Source organism: Schistocerca piceifrons, chromosome X (genome assembly GCF_021461385.2).
Source record: "Schistocerca piceifrons isolate TAMUIC-IGC-003096 chromosome X, iqSchPice1.1, whole genome shotgun sequence".
In the NCBI taxonomy this organism is placed as follows: domain Eukaryota; kingdom Metazoa; phylum Arthropoda; class Insecta; order Orthoptera; family Acrididae; genus Schistocerca; species Schistocerca piceifrons.
The window spans coordinates 168,655,377-168,674,661 of record NC_060149.1 but is presented as its reverse complement, the minus strand read 5'-3'; the positions used below and the strand labels follow the sequence as shown (position 1 = coordinate 168,674,661).

The window sequence follows — 19,285 nt, the reverse complement described above, 5'->3', positions numbered from 1 at the left end:
CAACCAAATGTGCATGACAGATCGTCCACCTCTAATATGACTTGTAGATTGTCTATATCTATCAAGGTAATCATCTACATGTTGCACAGTATGAGGAAATTAGTTTGCATAATTACTTTTTAAAAATGTCAGTGACAATTTGATTATCCCTAATTCCAATTGAAGACCCTTGATACTTTTTTGCATGTTCAGGAATTTCATTGTGAAAATAAATGAGGGTAGTTAATCATCATACACTGAATCTTTAAAATTTTTGTGAAGCACTGATACATTGTATCGAATGTATTGTAATAGACTTATTTTCAGAATATTCTCATGAGATGATTTAATAACATTTCTGTGATGGAATACATATATAATATATATATATTAAATGCTTGTTGTTTCCTTTCCAGCTTTTCTGTATCAACCCTGGTTCGTGGCCAGATTATTTGGAAATACCCTGTGGCTGATCGCCCTTGGCTATTACATCTATATCACATTTTTAGGCTACAGTTGTAAGTATTTGGATATCACTCTCTGTGTGTGTGTGTGGGGGGGGGGGGAGGGGGGGGGGGTTCTTTTTTTAAGGAACAATAGTACATTAAAAGGTCTTTTGTTTATAATCATTTGTATAAGTGTACATTACATTGGAGTGATGCATTTTATTTATTAATACCAGTTGTTCATGATACGTGTCATAGTTTTTGTGGTCCTCTCCTTCCCCAAATATGACTCTATAATGCAGATGCTACGAGCATTTTAATGGTACAAGTGTACAGTTTTTATATACTAGAGTCTCTTTTACTGTGAAACATTTTAAAGTAGAGTAATTCATTGTAGGTACTTGTTAGCAAAAATTTTGTCTTTGCTATCTTGAAATTACATGTTGAGATACATATTTGTAATTGATCAGTTTTTTTTGACAAAAATTGTATTGAATAGTTCAGTGTCAAAGTTAGTTCTTTGATGGTCCATCATTTTAGTAATTTTAGTATAAAGGAAACACAGACCTCATCAACCTGAAGGTTATTTTAAACAACACAGGGCTCTACTACACATGGTCCTATTGTAGTTGGTATGCCCTTGCTTTTTTTCAGTCTTTAAACTGACTTACTCAGTGAGTTATGGAAGGACCTACTGTTTAATATGGATTCAAAAACATGATTTATCATGGAATTTTTGATACACTATCTGATAAAAACTATCCAGACATCTATTAGGAGACCTTAATATGCAGTGTGTCCACCTTTATCTTTGACAGCTTGAACCCTACTAGGGAGCCCTTCAATGAGGTGTCTGAATGTCTGTAGAGGCATGGCAGCCCATTCTTCCTCGAGATCCAAAACCAGAAGAGGTAGTGATTTTTTTACCCCAGGTTCTGGTGTGAAGTTAAAGTTATAACCTATCCCGAAAGTGCTTCAATGGGTTCAACTTGGAACTCTGGGCAGGCTTTCCATTTCAGGAACATTTTGTCCACAAACCATCACCTCATTTACACTGCTTTATGACAGGGTGCATTGTCATTCTAGTATGAGTTCTCATCACCAAACTGTTCTTCTACTGTATGCAATACACAATGCTTTAAAATGTATTCATATCCTTTCGCATTTAGCATTTTCTTACGAACAATAAGGGGACCACAACCTAACCATGAAAAACACTGCCATACCATAAGTTGACCTTTTTTTGTGCTTCACTGTTGGCACTACACATGATGGCATGTAGCATTCTCCAAGCATTCACCAACCCCAAACCCTTCCATCAAATCACCACTGCAAATCACCAGTCAACCACTGTTCAGTTGTGTTGCTTGTTACACCACCTGAAGCATCAATTAACGCTGACTATAGAAATGTGTGGCTTATGAGGACCATTGTACCTCATCCTTTTTAACGCCCTATACACGGTCATTATGCTACCTGGACTGCTGGTAGCATTTTGGAACTCACAAGTGATTCATTTTGCTGACTTCATGTGTTTTTTTACATGGATGAATTGTACTCTGCTTGGGTACTCTTGATAAATCATAAGCTTACCCATTCATGAGTTTTCTGTGGCAATTATTAATCAAAGTAAATAAATTGTGCCTCTAACACACTGTCTTTTATGAAAGGCTACTGTTTTCATAAGATTAATCCTCCATCATGAAAATAAGGGCCAATTGTACAAAACTGGGGTCCTGTAACATAAGACGTATTAAGGGGCAAATTTGACTCACTGTTCCCCCTCCCCCCCCCCCCCCCCCCCCCCCCCCGGCATTTCTGTTCTCCACAGATAGATTTAAATGCGCTAAAATGGCTCAACTGAAGGATGGCAGCTGTACCAGATGAGGCAGCCTTATGATTCTGTATAGAGTATGCGAAAGAACTTGCTCCCCTTCTAACAGTAGTTTGGCATATCTTGATAAGCAACAAACCCTCCCGAGTGGTTTTTTATTGTGAAGGGTGATTTGGTGGGGGGGGGGGGGGGGGGGGCGTTGAACCCACAGGTCATTTCCATTTCAAGAATTATTTTCAGACTGTAGCATATAAGTACAGGTCTATATTGCTGATTTCACTCTGCTTTATAATTATGGAACATATTTTATGCTTGTGAATCATTACCATTTTGGAGACTGAAAAGCTCCTGTTTAGGGTTCAACAGAGATTCATCATACAATTATTTTATGCAACTCTGATCACTTTGTTCATCAGATAGGTAGTTTAATGTGGAAATATTGTGAGATAGAAAGGTAGCTTTGGGCATACCCTTAGGGAGTGTTGTAGATCTGATACTTTTCACAACATATACAAATTGGGTAGTTGGTAAGTTACAAGTGGTGGTTTGTAAATCATACTATTGCATATAGGGATTTTGTAACACACAGAGTTATTTCAGAAAGGAGGAAGCCTTCTATAATATCTACCCTGGGTCCAGGGATTGACAATTGACACTCATCATAAATGAATTTTATTTGTTATGTATAAGTAGAGGGAAAGGCCCATTTCTTTAATTACACACATCAAAAAAAGGTTTGCATCACCTCGGTATCGAGAGTTCTGGGACGTGTACAGAAAATTGGAATAGAGATCAACATAAACATCACTTCCGCCCTTTTAATTGCTCATGAAAACCATACATTGCATGTTGTACCACATACAGCGAGACCTTCAGAGGTGGTGGTCCAGATTTCTATACACACTGGTAACTCTAATACCGAGTAGCATGTCCTCTTACATTGGTGCATGCTTGTATTCGTCATGGCATACTATCCACAAGTTCATCAAGATACTGTTGGTCCAGATTGTCCCATTCCGTAATGGTGATTCGGCATAGATCCCTCAGAGTGGTTGGTGGGTCACATTGTCCATATACAGCCCTTTTTAATCTGTACCAGGTATGTTCGATAGGGTTCATGTCTGGAGAACATGCTTGCCACTCTAGTCGAGCGATGATGTTATCCTGAAGGAAGTCATTCACAAAATGTGCATGTGGGGGCATGAATTGTTGTCCATGAAGATGAATACCTCACCAATATGCTGCCGATATGGTTGCACTTCCGGTTGTAGGATGGCATTCATGTATTGTACAGCCTTTACGGCGCATTCCATGACCACTAGTGTCGTATGTCCACCCCAAAACAACAGGTAACCTCCACCTTGCTGCACTCGCTGGACAGTGTGTCTAATGCGTTCAGCCTGATCGGGTTGCCTCCAAACACATCTCCGACGATTGTCTGGTTGAACGCGTATGCGACACTCATCAGTAAGAGAACGTGATGCGAATCCTTAGCGGTCCATTTGGCATGTTGTTGGGCCCAACTTTACTGCACTGCATGGTGTTGTGATTGCAAAGATGGACCTCGCCATCGATGTTGGGAGTGAAGTTGCACATCATGCAGCCTATTGCACACAGTTTGAGTCCTAACACGACGTCCTGTGGGTGCACAAAAAGCATTATTCAACATGATGGTGTTGCTTTCAGGGTTCCTCCTAGCCATAATCTGTAGGTAGCAGTCATCCACTGCAGTAGTAGCCCTTGCGCAGCCCAAGCAAGACATGTCATCGACAGTTACTGCCTCTGTGTCTCCTCCATATCCAAACAACATAGCTTTGATTCACTCCGAGACGCCTGGACACTTCCCTTGTTGAGAGCCCTTCCTGACACAAAGCAACAATGCGGATGCAGTCGAACTGTGGGATTGACCGTCCAAGCATGGTTGAACTACAGACAACATGAGCCGTGTACTACTTCCTAGTGGAATGACATTGTACTCATCGGCATTCGGACCCCCTCCGTCTAATAGGCACTGCTCATGCAGGGTTGTTTACATCTTTGGGCGGGTTTAGTGACATCTCTGGGCAGTCAAAGGGACTGTGTCTGTGATACAATATCCACAGTCACTGTCTATCTTCAGGAGTTCTCGGAACTGGGGTGATGCAAAACTTTTTTTGATGTGTGTATTTATTCATCCATCAGATTCTGTTTGTCCATGCAAGCCAAAGCTACCTGCTTATGGAAAAAGTCAGCACAGAGTTCACAAATTAATGCTAAGAAAACTTATAAACAAAAGACACAAAAAATTTATAAACACCAAAACATCAGAGAATAAATAATACATTACAGAGAAAAGTTCTCAACTACTGCAAGGAACTAATGTGCAAACCTTTCAGCTTAGATCTGAAGATTTGTCAGTTATACAACTGGCCCTCAATCACAGGGAACAGTTACCAACGGTTAAATATCTAGTCATGTAGTAAAGAGAAAAGCCTCAGATAGATGCTGATTTAACTCCAATAGCAGACTGTAAAAGAATTGTTGTACTTGATTGACATATTTACTATTGTGTGTACATTCCAAGGAGAGTTAATGCACATAATACCTCCTCCCATGTAACCTAACAAAATGCCTATGATGGTTAGTACCGCATTTTTAAAATGTGACCGCGCCTATTCAGGCTGTTTTAGTTTTATTTCTAGACCATGCCCTCTTAGACAAATTAGATTCAGGTATATCTTCTGAAGAAGGCTCAATTATTTGGGCTGAAACCTTGGTAAAGGTTGGCTTCATTAGTGCAGTTGAGACGGATAGTTTCTTATATATTAGAGAAATTTGAGCTAATTTGGAAGTTTACCAAGGATCATCATTCCTGCACAAGATCTTTAAATGAAACAAGGAAGTTAGGTAAGCTAACATAAAGTTTTACATTCGGGAACTAAACAGGCCAGTTGGCCCAACCAACTGCCGTGTCATCCTCTGCCAATAGTGTTATTGGATGCGGTATTAAGGGCATGTGGTCAACACACTGCTCTCCCAATCATTGCCGGGTTTCTTGACCTTTGAACCACTACTAATCGGTTGAGTAGTTCCTCAGTTGGCCTCCCGAGGCTAAGTGCACCTCCTACCAGTCCTCTCACCAAGGGAATATCCTTGCCAGTACCAGAAATTGAACCTGGGTCCTCCGCATAGCAATAGGCATGCAGACCACTCAGCTTTTGTGTCTTTTCCTGTCTTAATATGCATTTCTTTGCATTTATGTATGTTAAGGATCAGCACCGAGGATTAATTTCCTTCTAATCTTCTTGCATTTTGTAACAGTTTTCTTATGATATGAACTCTCCTTACAAATACATGTCATCTGCAAACAGTCTCAGATAGTAAGAAGTGTTTCTGGTATATTGTTTATATATCACCAACAATGACAGTTCTATCAAACATCCTTTTTGTACACCAGATGCTACTTTGATTTATTATGTTGCCACACTGCTATTAGAAAGTAACCTCCCATTCACATATCTGTTACAGTGTACCATAAGTATGTAAAGAGAAAAGCCTCAGATAGATGCTGATTTAACTCCAATAGCAGACTGTAAAAGAATTGTTGTACTTGATTGACATATTTACTATTGTGTGTATATTCTAAGGAGAGTTAATGCACATAATACCTCCTCCCATGTAACCTAACAAAATGCCTATGATGGTTAGTACCGCATTTTTAAAATGTGACCGCACCTATTCAGGCTGTTTTAGTTTTATTTCTAGACCATGCCCTCTTAGACAAATTAGATTCAGGTATATCTTCTGAAGAAGGCTCAATTATTTGGGCTGAAACCTTGGTAAAGGTTGGCAATAGCATCACCAACAATGACAGTTCTATCAGACATCCTTTTTGTACACCAGATGCTACTTTGATTTATTATGTTGCCACCCTGCTATTAGAAAGTAACCTCCCATTCACATATCTGTTACAGTGTACCATAAGTATGTAATTTTGCCTGCTAGATGATGGTACAGAACTGAATTGAAGGTTTCCTGAAGTAAAGAAACATGGAATTAATTTGAGCTCCACAACATAGCCCCTGTACCTCTTCAGTCAACGAGGCAAACTGAGTTTCACAAAACTGGTGTTTGCCGAGTTCATGTTGTTTCCTACACAAGAGTTTTTCAGTCTCCAGAAAAGCTGTGAAACATGAGAATAAAATATGTTCTATTATTTTGAAACAATTTGACATCAATGAGATAGTTCTCTAGTTCTATGCACCTGTTCTGTGACTTTTCTTGAAGACTGAAATCACATATGCCATTTTCCAAGGGCGCTTCATCAATCCAGCCACCAGGATCAGCCAGTTCTCATGCATAATTAACATAAAATCTAATGGTACTGCACTAGGTGCAGTGGGCTTTTCTCTATCAAAAGTGTTCATTTATGTTTTATTTCGAATTTGACTCATTTCTGTCTGTCACTTCTGCATCCATGCAGTGGTCACAAATAGGAAATGTATTGTGATCTTCTATTGTAAAGGACTTTCAAAATATAATCTTTTTTAATCCAACATGGTAAATGAACATCTAAGCAGGTAACTTTGATCCATTAAATGGATTTATGGAGGACCTTTTTAGAATTTTTTCAAAACTCCATAGGCTAGATCTTTCTTTTGAATTCAGTGAATCTTTCAGGGTTAACAGACCTTATGTGTATTTTTAGTTTCTTCTGCATTTGTTTCTTGCCAAGGAGCTGGCTGAATTTGAAACAGCTATGTAGCTCTTTGTGCCATCATGGTAACTTTCTAGTATTGTTTTTGAGTGTTGAGTGTCTCCTAACCCTGACACTCTCTTCCATAGTATAAATGTGCCTAGCACATGGCCTACAATAATTCTGAATTTGGGCAGTAATGTTCTTCTCCACGGAACTGAATGTTTTCTGTTGACTGTTCATGTTGTTTCTCATCATCTTATGGTCACACATTTTAATCAGAAATATCTTCCCACTTTTCTGTTCTTGTTCAGATCTAGTGATCGGTGATGTTGTAATAACCTTGTGCATGCTTATTCTTGCCTGGCAAGTGGAAAATTAAGCCAAGGGTGAATAAATGGTGCATATGAGAGTGGGGGGATCACACAAGTAGTGACACAGGTGCGTAGTGAGTAAGAGGTGAGGCTGGGCAGGTGAACAGTGCTATCAGAGGCAGAAACTGAACTAGCAGTGTAATAAAATGGCATGTTGAAACAAAGATGTGTGCGAGTAAAGTGCACCAGGATAACCAACCGTAGGCACTGTCACAGGGTAGTGTATAATTGGTCTGCGAAACATCTTAATAGCAAAAAATTGCGAATGTAATTAATACCTTAGAAAAACATTTGTGGATCTTTGGACACTTCTAGAAATGCTAAACCTCAAGCTCAATGAATATTTGAGGGTCCAGAACTAGCTCAAATATAAATAAAAATGCAGTTCTGTTTCTTATTGTTATCAACTTCATATATTGTAACACTGCCAACTGAGGGCATCATTAAGCTTGCAGTAGGCCTACATGAAAGGTATAATTTTTGTGGTATATAAAGTATGTATATTTAAATTGCAACAGACAGACAATTTTCAAAACAGCAAACACTTGTCCATTGTCTAAATGGGCTACATAATGAGTGAGTACTATGATCAGAATAGAGCAAATCTTTCTCCCCCCCCCCCCCCCCCCCCCCCCCACACACACACACACACACACACACACACACACACACACACACACACACACACACACACACACACACACTAGTTTTTAAGTAACAGCAGACATATAGATATGAAATTAATAGCAATTCTTGTCAGAAAACATAATGGCTACTTCTATTTGTGTTTTACTAATTATTCTAAAAGATGTCACTATTGACTTCTGGGGCATAAAATTTATTGGCACTGTCTTTGTGCCACAGTGCAGATATTTTCTGACTTTGTGATTTGTCAAAAGATCTGCTCCTACATTTGGACATACAGTTTTACCACATCCTTTGCCATGATGTGCAGGTGTCATTGATATTCTGCCGCAGGTCCACATCTTGCTTCTTTCAAGCTCCAACTCGCTGTGTATTTAATGTGTCTGCACTACCTGTATCTTAGCCTTTGAAGTGTTTTTCTTCCATTGACTCATTTTTAATAGTTAGCTGAGGATCCTTGGGCTTCTACGTGCAAGACTCATTGTTGGAAATGTTGGGAATACTGGTTTTTTGCTTTTTATCTGATTCATAGTAGTAGTAATACTTAGCAGAAAGTGGTTCCCAGTAATCACTTGACTACTATTCTGTGTTCTGTCAACAGAGCTTGTGTAAAAGATGTCTTTAGCCTTCAACAAGTTGAGGACAAGAATGTTTGGCTGCATCTCAATTAACCAAATGTTACTCTGCTTGGTTTTAATCATCTTGTGGTGTTGCAGCTCTTCTTATGTCCATGCTTGATATGAAAATAGGACAAGGAATTCTGCCTTATGCAAGACACCTTTTCAGTTTCGTTTTGCCCAGACATGTTTCAGCACTTTTTGTGCTATCTTCAGTGGTTTATTTTATTTTCTTACTGTAAAATTGTTGTCACATACTAACATTTAGAGAAATTTTTGGTACAAAATATTTACCCAGACTCTGTCACAGTTGTAAATATTTTGTACCAATAGTTTCTATAAATCTTAATATGTAACAACAATTTTATAGCAAGAAAATAAGATAACCCACTGAAGATAGTACAAAAAGTGCAGAAAAACATGTCTGGGTAAAACAAAACTGAAAAGGCATAAGGCAGCATTCCACATCCTATCTGCTTGGTTTTATTTACTTCTTTAACCAGAGTTTAAAAAATGGACTCAGTCATTTGAAATGTAACACTGTCGAAGTATATTTTAAAAAAATACGAATACTGAACGTGATATTGCAGAGTTAGATTTTCACATGGGAAGCAAGAGTAAAATGTGGTGCAGATGTTGACAATTCATATTACACTCTGATTAAAATTACTTTGTGATTGATGTTTCAGTGAGATGAGTGATAGGGGTCTGGTGCCAGCTAATCGCAATTGGTGTAGTTAAGTGCAAAGTCATCTGGCTGTGGCATGCATTCATTTCAAAAGTTGGACTACAAAATAAACATTTACCTTTTCTGTAATGCTGAAGGTCATTTGTGAATATTAAATCAGTGCGTTTATATTTCTTTTGGGGTCCGAAGGAAATTTTTATCTCCTTGAACAATAAATCACTTAGTACTCTAAAAATGTGCAACTAATTCCACTTACACTTAACTTCGTAATTTCTCTTCATTACTGGTTGTGTAAATGTAGAGAAACTTTTTATCAAAGCGAGTTGGAAACATTTTTATCTTATTTCTTTACTACATTTTTACAAGTGTAAGAAATTGTTGCTGTGATCAGTGCTGTAATTATCTGTTCATGATTGTCGGTAACTTGGAGACTATAAACTGAGGGTTTTGTGGCTGCAGATAGTCTTACCTGTAGGAACATCTTTTAAATTGTTTCATATTTTTGTATCTCCACCAAAATTTTTCTTCTTCTTTTCCTGTTGCAGGTTTGCAAATTCTGCAGAGAACTCATATACTTCTTTATCCACTGACAGTGTTGCTGGCATTGTATGTTATAACATTGATGTCTGGTTGGAATATATCTCAAGATATGATGAACTTTTATGAAAGAAGAGTAACGTAACTGAAGACGTGAATCAGTGAAGTGTTGAATATGTATAACATGTATTATAACAAAGTATCAGAGTGGTAACAAAGGAGATGTTGTAATGTGACGGTATTGTCATAAACAGTGTTCGTGACATTAACTTTTTGTACCCAAGGCAGTGAAAAAAAATAATAATTTGCCTTATTTTCGGTAATGTAAATTAGTTAAATTGTTTCTTTTAATATGTGATTGTAAATATATATTTCAGAGTTTTGATATTTGTTGTTACAGTATAGTGAAAAGTTTTTGCTTTCCCTGAATTAGGTCTTTCACACAAATATATGCAGTCTTCCAGTTTTGTTACTATCACTTACAGGTAAGTTTATTAGATATATGGTGTTTGAAGTGATCAGATTATCACAAAATGTATAATTACAAGAAGCAATTACATTTTTAACCAGAAATCAAAATAATTTATTGTACAAACATTGCTATGACTTTTTATTGCTAATGAAAACTAGACAAACAGGTAAGAAATAAACTGTAGTAGCAGTAATTAAGATTATCAAACAGGCATGTAATCTTTGAGAGATCTGGAAATGTGTCTCATCATTGGAAACACTTCAGGGGAAAAAAAGGACCTCTGTATGTTGTATCATTGTTGACAAGCTGAAATTTATTAATACATATTTGACAATAAAAAACACACCTGTGCTTACTGCGTCCTATTGCAGTTCCACGGTAGTATGTTTCTCATTCTTAAATATTTCTATAACTACTTACCAGCTGTTTAACAGTGACCATTGCCACATTTGAGCCTACATATTGTAATGGTATATCAATTGAAGGCATCTTTCAGTATAAATTATACCTCTTTAACACAGATCGACCATATTATGATAGTATGGAAGATTTTGGCAAAAACCTAAATCTTAGATTGCTTCAGAAATTACAATGTCATTTTTACATACAACTCCCCCCCCTATAAATATGTATTACTTTATATGATACTGAAATGTGTTTCCAAAAGTGCACTCAAAAGTAAGATGAAACTTTCAGTCTCCTGTAAAAAGCAATGTTTTTATCCTACTGCTATGTCCTTGGGACAGCTTTGTACTGGATTATAGAAGATTTGTAGAGATATATGAGAAAACAAATTGTGTTAAATTTGAAGGATTGCCTTTTGAAAGGATTCTATAAAGATTCCTTCAGTCAGAAATACTATTGTTGATTTCATGTGTAATGTTATTACAGAACGAATTGTTGTTGACAAACCACATACAACTGTTTCAAATGTTTTATCACGTGTATCAAACATTATTTACGTACTCAGGAAACATGGTGTCTCTCTAACTTTTTGTGATTTATAAGCACAGTACAAAGTACCTCAAATAATGCCACTGTGTAGTTTTTAGTGAAAGAGAGGAACTCAAGGTGCCTTTCTTACATCTTTTTATTAATTTGAAATAGCAATTTTAGTTGTAGTTGTACAGTCTTCATTTAAGTGTGGACTACCTTGGAGGGCATTCTACTTTTATTTGCATTTTCACTAATAACATGTATCAATACATGCGAGTTGTTATCAATATGAAGCGTACCTTTATATAAAGTAAATTATTTTATAGGATTATAGCACAATATATATGCATGTTTTTATTAAAAGTTTCTAAAACACCATTATGCCTAAACATGTTTATTCATTAAGAGACTGCAGTTTTAGTTTTCAGCTTTAGGTAACCTTACAAATAAGCGATGACTTATTTAGTTCTTTGATCTTTCTCTCTGTCTTTTCATTTTATTTGCTAATGAGTTTTTATAACTGAATCTCATCTTGAAGCTGTGCGCCAATGTGTCATTGAAGATACAGTCATTTTTTTTAAACTTGACATTACATTTCTATAGTTGGTACTTGGATTTACTTTATGTGTTATTCTCAATGTCTTCTGTAAAATAAAAATATTGTTTTTTATGTACCTCCCTACCCTAAATAATGCATCATGTGAAAGAAATCCGTGTGAACAAAATATTCCATCTGTAAGATTTGGTATCTCCTACTTGTATTCAACTTTCATCTTTTTATCTGTTCTTTCTTCCATTTCATATGATAATACTCTAATCATTGTGAATCCTTCCACTGGCATATTTTCAACAGACAATAGATGCCACATTCTCTAAAACATACCAGCTCTCGTCCTCAGGGGCTCAGCATTTGTTTGCTGGGTGTGGGCTTGGTGATGCTGGGGTTCCTGAGCTGGAGACTGGTAAGTGCTGCCAGTATTCTGTCATTGTAAGTTGTAGGCATGCTTCAGGGACCACCGTATGGCACAGCAGTGGTACATTGTGTGTGCTATAGGAAATGGGATCTTGGCTTGACCATCTGGATTGCAAGGATATAAAAATGTTTATGAAAAGTACCCTCAATCTCAAGGTGTGCCACACACCGATGTGATGAATGGCTGTTTAGGTGCAACAGTTGTTAGCGGGCAACCTCTGGGGAAACTGCTATACCTCTGTTGTATAAGGCTTACTCAGCAAGTGGGCTTTGTCTGAGTGGGCCCTTATTGCCCTAGCTGTTCTTGGAACCAAGATGGATCCCTCGAAATTTTCTCATCCATCTCCCAGTGGAATGGGTGGGCTTCTGGGAGGTAACAACATCCAGTCTCTCAAAAGGTCTCATATGACGAGTCCTCCAGATTCTAGTTCAGGGTAGTTCAGTCTTTTGTAAAAGAACACATGCTGTGGGTCAGAATGTGTTTCTCATAGTTAAACAAAGGAACAAAATGTTTGAGAAAGTTTCCCCTTTCTACATTCAAAAGGGTTTAGAGTGCACAGAAGGTATATTCAAATCCATCAAGTGTGTGCACATTGCAATGTTGTTGGTTGAAATATGTAGTTCCCAACACGCAACAAACCTCAGAATGTGAAACCTCGGGGAATATTCCATTGAAACTGAGCTACACACCACCATGAATTACAGCAGTGGTGCTGCATCGTGCAGGGATCTGGTGGACATTGCCAAAGAACAGAAAACTGAGTGGCCCATAGAAGACATTGTTGAGATGCTGAACTTGTGAAAAGCGTGAATGCTGATCATGTCAATCTGACTTGTTCATTCTCCCTTTCATTAGCACAAATCTACCAGAGTATGTGAACGTGGGTTTTCATCATTTAAATATGTGGCCTTATGTCCTCAAGCCAATGCACTGTTTTAAGTGCCAGCACTTTGGGCACACTACTCTTGGGTGTAAGGGAGAAGCTACTTGTGATAAGTGTGTTAACACCACCCGCGAAGGAGTTGTTTGTTCAACTTAGAAATGTGTGAATTGCTCTGGGGATCACCCTGTCCGTAGTAGGGACTACAGTGTATATCTTGAAGAATGGAAGATAAAAGAGCTTTAAACTAGGAAGTGCATCCCGTATGGTGAGGCCAAAAAGATGTGTAAGGCCAAGCTGCCACCCTCCCCTCTGCCCCCACATTCACTACCTCCTTTGCTTCACTTTGTAAAAAGCCTTCTGCCTGCACATTCACTACCTCCTTTGCTTCACTTTGTAAAAAGCCTTTTCAGAAAACTGCTACTGTTACACAAACAGAGGATGTTAGTATCAGCTCTAGTACTTGCATTTATCAATGCATTTGTGCTGCTGCAGTTATTTCAACCCCCCACCCTCCAGAACATCAGGAAAGGCCATGTTTGCTGACAATGCGGAGCTCCCCGCCCTCGAAAGATTCAATCCAGTCCAAAATCCAGTGCTGCCACTACCAGTGCTGCAGTTGTGGTTCCAAAGCAAAATAAAAGTCAAAGCATCAGTCACTGATGGAAATGGCAGGTAAACAGTCCGATATCGACATCCTTCTATCTGACACCTTCCGAGCTGATGGAACGTGATGTTGTGCGGGGCCACTCATCGTGCTGCAAGTCAGAGCCTCCACACATTGTGGGCACATCCCTCCAGTGGAGAGACGGAGTGAAAGTGCAACACCCATGATAAATGGCTCCCATACTACAGTGGAACATTAATGGGTTCAGAACACGTGAAGGAACTATCTGATGCCCTCATACTATGGGGCTATACCAGCCATTGCAAGGATGACCTGACTGGAGAAAGTACCAGGGGAGGTGTCTCTGTGTTTGTTTATGATGTGCACCCCTTCCCTGCTCTCCCCCAGGCTACTGACCTGGGAGAAGTTGCAGCTGAAAATCGTGTGTCATAGAGGTTCATTGTTTGCTCATTATATTTACCTCCACAAGATGAAATAGACTCTTAAGAATCTCATTGATCTTATAGAACAACTCCCCCAACCATTTCTCCCACTGAGAGACTTCAATGTCCATCTTGTATTGTGGGACTCAGCCTCTGCTTGCCTCATGACGTCTCACAAGCTATGCATCCTCAGCACAGGCGCTCCCACTCATTTCTGTGCTGCTGCTAGGTCATCCTCAGGATTCACCTACTGGATGGAGCTCCCTCTTAATAGAAGCAATCACACTGGATGATCAGAAGAGCCTACTGGATGCTGTTCAGCTAGGTGACATGACAGCGTCCAGGGCCATATCACCTGAGTCATCCAGCATCCTTCTGACTTCTCCATCCGAAAGTTCTCATGTTATCTTAGGAGGCGACCTGGCCCTTGGTTGACTGGTGAGTGCCATTTAGTAATCTGGGTCAGGCGTGCAGTTCTGCGACAGTCCAAGTGCCTCCCAGCGGCATAAAACCTTAAGCCCTTCAATTAGCAAGGGCCAAGGCTTGACACATCATCAAGGAGAGCAAGAGAAGGTAAGGGCAAGCATTCCTGAACTCACTAAACTGCTTCACTTGTTCTACAACAGTATGGGAAGCCATCAGTAGGATTTTCAGTAAGGGCATTTGGTTACTTACAGTAACATTGAAACGGGTGTCTCCAAACAACACCTGGAGACATTGTGCAGACAGTGGCAGAGCATTTTACACTGACTACTGCCAATGCCAGCCAGAGTCCAGTGTTATGTCATTACCATGCCACCATGGAGAAGGTTGAGTTGGACTTCCACCAATTTGGAATCCTACAACTGTCCGTACTTCATGTGGGAGCTGGATTTATGATGTGGCAAATTAGGTACAACATGCTGCAGCATTTGCAAACAGTGTCATAGGAAATTTTCTTACAGTGTTTTAATTTAGTGTGACTGACAGGCCATTTTCCTGACTCATGGTGATATCTCTCTGCAAACCAGGATAGGACCAAATGTGTCCTTATAGTTACCAGTGAATTGCCTTAACGAGCTGTGTAGGGAAGATCCTAGGGTGCATGATCAACCATTGTCTAGTTTTGATGTTAGAGATCAGGCAGCTCCTTAGCTGATCTCAGTGTTGATTCGGGAGGCATCAATCAACTGTTGACAACCTGACCCTGTTAGAGGCGGAAATTCAGCAAGCTGTTGTATGTAAAGAGCATTGCTTAGGGGTATTTTTTGAGATCAGTGAGGCGTATGATACTACTTGTAGGCACAATATTCTTAGACAACTACACCAAAGGGGCTTTTATGTCCACCTCCCTATCTTCATTCAGTCCTTCCTCTCCAGATGCCTTTTTAGATACAGAGTTGGTGATGGTCCGTCACATGGTTTTGTGCAGGGGAATGCTGTTCCCTAGGGCAGTGTTCTAAGTGTCACCGTCTTTGCTGTAACTATTAACGGTATAACATGCACAGTAAGGAGTCCTGTCAAACACTCCTTATTTGTGGACGATTTTACAATCTTCTGGTCTTCCTTCAGTACTGCAACAGGGACTTGTCAGTTGCAGTTTATGTTGAAGAGATTGGAGGAGTGGGCCACAAAGACTAGTTTCACATTTTATGCATGTTCATTTTAATCAATGTCTTTTTATGTCACATGAATTGCATATGTGGGGCACCTTTTTCCCTTTTAAAGTCTGTGTGAGGTTTCTGGGCCTCGTTTTTGGCTCCAAACTGTCTCGGTTACCACACTTGAAGGACCTGAAGGTAAGGGTGCAGAAAGCACTGAATGTCTTGAAGTGTCTTAGCCACAGGTTTGGGGAGTGGGCAGGGCGTCTCTGCTCCAGTTTTAGAGAGCCTTTGTGTGATCACGGCTGGACTATAGGTGCACTTTGTACTGGTCAGTGAGGCCTTCTTACCTGCAGATCATTGACACTGTACACCAAGAGGGGATCAGGCTAGCCACGGGCACATACAGGACCAGTCCCATACCTAGTCCTGCGCTGTGGCTGGTGAACTGCCATTCGCAATCTGGCAGCAACTCTTAATGGTGTGTCAGGTGTGTAAGTTCCTCACTACTCCCCATTCACCATCATACCATAGCGTTGCTCGTCCTGCCATGTAATTCCTCTATACCAATCATCCACAGGCAACTAAGGCATTTGTGATCCAGGAAACAAGGTCATTTGAGATCAGCAGGAAGTGTGTGCTGGAGTCCCTTGGTGTGAATCATATGATACCTCAAATCCAGTGATTTAACTGCCTGCCAGCCTGGTTACTGCAGAGGCCCAGAGTAATTTTGGATTTATGGCATGTTGGGGAAGTCGCACACGTGTGTGTGTGTGTGTGTGTGTGTGTGTTTTCTACTACTTTATTTTATGACTTTTAACTGAGTGCCACACCCCTGTAGCATCATTTACAGATGGTTCTAAACATGCAGAATCGGTTGGTTGCTCATTTTCTCCCTGATCGTATCTTTGAGATCCTACTGGGGCAGATGCGAGATGTTCTGAGTGATCAATTCCTTGTCTGTCCACATTCCCTGTGTGACCTTCACTCTCTACAATGCTTGTATCCAAGAGATAAAGTAGTCCAGAATATCCAGTATGCCTTCATCCAATCACAAAGGCTGAAGAAGAAGGTGTCTTTCAGCTGGGTATCAGGGCACATGGATATTGTGTGATGCTATCGCTTCGTTGTTGACATTCAGAGTTATGTGTAGGTGAGAAGAAGAGTGGCTGACAGTGATAGACAATAAGCAGTGTCTGGTAAAGCCCACAATCTGGGCATGGGGGCATGGTGTACCTTCTTCCAACCAAGCAGACAAGATGAGGTTCTTCTCACTTGTCTTTGAGTGGGGCACAGCCCTTTGACGCATGCTTTCTTGCTCCAGTGAGGGGACCCTTTGATGTTGGGTGCTTGTGGCATACAGATTACTGTGTGCCATGTTTTACTAGACTGTTTTATTTTCAGACCATTGGTCAGCAGCATATCTGTTGACAGATCTGCCCTCTATTTTAAGAGACATCCAAACGAATGTGGTTAGTTTTGAGGTTTTATGAAATGTCCAGCTTGTTTCTTAAAATTCTGGGGAAATGTTCTTAACCCCTTAACTTAAAACACCGAGTTATCTCATTTTTATTATTTTGACAGAAACTTAAAATCTCAAGTATACTCGGGCAACTTAAGAACAGACCGAAAAAATAAAACCCCACTTATAACCATTTCAGCACTGATAGTTAAGTGTTTGGCCGATAGAAAGCATCTGGTTGACATGTTTTGGTTGAGATGGTTGACTGTAGATGTCGTCTTTACTGTCTGCAGCTTTGGATACTCAGCAACAAAATGTGCACTGTCAGACTCTATCCTGTATTGTTTAGGCAGTGCTTTCAAAAAAGGATGGGTATAGTGATCCTGAGTTTGACATTGAATTTGGTGGCTCAGAAAGTGAAGAAAAATGTGATGTTACTTCATTAGGGACTGAAAGTGATGGCAGCTTGTCAGCTGAATAACAAGTGCTCACCAGCGGTAGAAGATTAATACATCCACTGTGCTCCAACCAGCTTCTCCAAGATTTATGTTCACAGGGAACCATTATGACTTACATGGTTAGACTTCATAGCTTAAAGTTTAATTTGGTGGCTCAGAAAGTGAAGAAAAATGTGATGTTACTTCATTAGGGACTGAAAGTGATGGCAGCTTGTCAGCTGAATAACAAGTGCTCACCAGCGGTAGAAGATTAATACATCCACTGTGCTCCAACCAGCTTCTCCAAGATTTATGTTCACAGGGAACCATTATGACTTACATGGTTAGACTTCATAGCTTAAAGTTTCAGGATATTTTATTCAAGTCCAGTGCATGAATATAATCAGGATTATGTTATCTGTAATGTTCAAAATTTTGTAACTCATTATTTTGAGCTTTAAAAGCTATCTAGATTTACTGTCACAGTGTACGAGTATAATGGGATTTTATTATTAGTGATCTTCAAAATTTTGTATCTCATTACTTTGAGCTTTGAAAACTTCAAAAGCTGCTGTTATATGTCTACAGGTAATGTCCTCCATTATAGGATGTTTTTTTTTATTAATAAAGAAATATTAATAGAACAAAAAAACAGTCCAAAGTTGCAAATTTCAGTTTTTTTATTCACTTGATGATTAATTTCAGGCCAGGACACTTTTCAAAACATTGTCACGTAGTCAGAAATGATATTTCCAAAAATTCAACTGTTCGTTTGCATTTTTGAAAATACCATTTTTGACTGTGTTACAAAGGTTTGAAAAGAGTCCTGGCCGGAAACTAGTCATCGGGTGAATAAAAAAAATGAAACTTACAACTTTGGACTGGTAATTTCATGGTACTGATTAATAGAAGTTGCTGACCCACAACTATTCCAGTTAAAAAAAATGTGTTAACATGGTGACTGGCTGACCCATGTTCTTTTGTAAGTGATCAGCTGGTGACATTTTCCTATGCTGCTGTTTTAGCTCTTCACTCATATTTCTTGTTTTACTTTCAGTTTTCACATCTTTACAGAATGGCTCATCCTTGTTTTTTGTAGGTGTTTAGCCAATTACATTTGCCTGTGATGTTATTTTAGCACCTCTGTCATTTTACTTATGTTTTAAACCGAGGTATAGCACCTTTTACCCTTTCTTCACTGTCTTACAACATGTGGGCTAGAGTGACTGCATGGATCAACGCAAATAGGGTGAGAGCGAAGCTCTCCTAATCAGGTATCATCATCTACATGATTACACACCCAAAATAATTTCTCTATGAATTCCAATTCCCACATTGATTTTAATTCCACGTCTTAATTTTCATTTAAAATATCTTGGTCTCCATCAAAGATTTTACCAAATTCTTAGCATAACTACCATTTATTTCTTTCCTCTCTGTATCTTTGCTATAATTTGCTGCATGGTGAAAGCATCAGTGTTGTTTGTTTACATCAGAATCCAAACTGAAATTAGTGTTATGAAAGTGTTTACTAAATTTTCTCCCACATTTTTCTTTTTAGAAACCACTATAGTATTTTGAAAACCCAAAAGACCTTAGAGATTCTAAAATTATTCTCCTCTTTGATATCTCTTTGCTATTATACTGCTAGCTATTAAAATTGCAACACCATGAAGACATCATGCGCCTAATATCTAAT

General features: G+C 39.1%; 1 protein-coding gene across 1 annotated transcript in view; it reads left to right on the top strand.

The window, feature by feature from the left end:
• Positions 1–10,610, top strand: part of LOC124723191 (protein unc-50 homolog A) — a 92,243-nt gene extending 81,633 nt beyond the window's left edge. Inside the window, exons 6-7 of the mRNA XM_047248381.1 lie at positions 396–497; positions 9,804–10,610. Of these exons, the coding sequence (XP_047104337.1) occupies positions 396–497; positions 9,804–9,940 (239 nt within the window). The 3' untranslated portion in view covers positions 9,941–10,610. The remainder of the gene's footprint in view (positions 1–395; positions 498–9,803) is intronic.
• Positions 10,611–19,285: the final 8,675 nt, after the last annotated feature.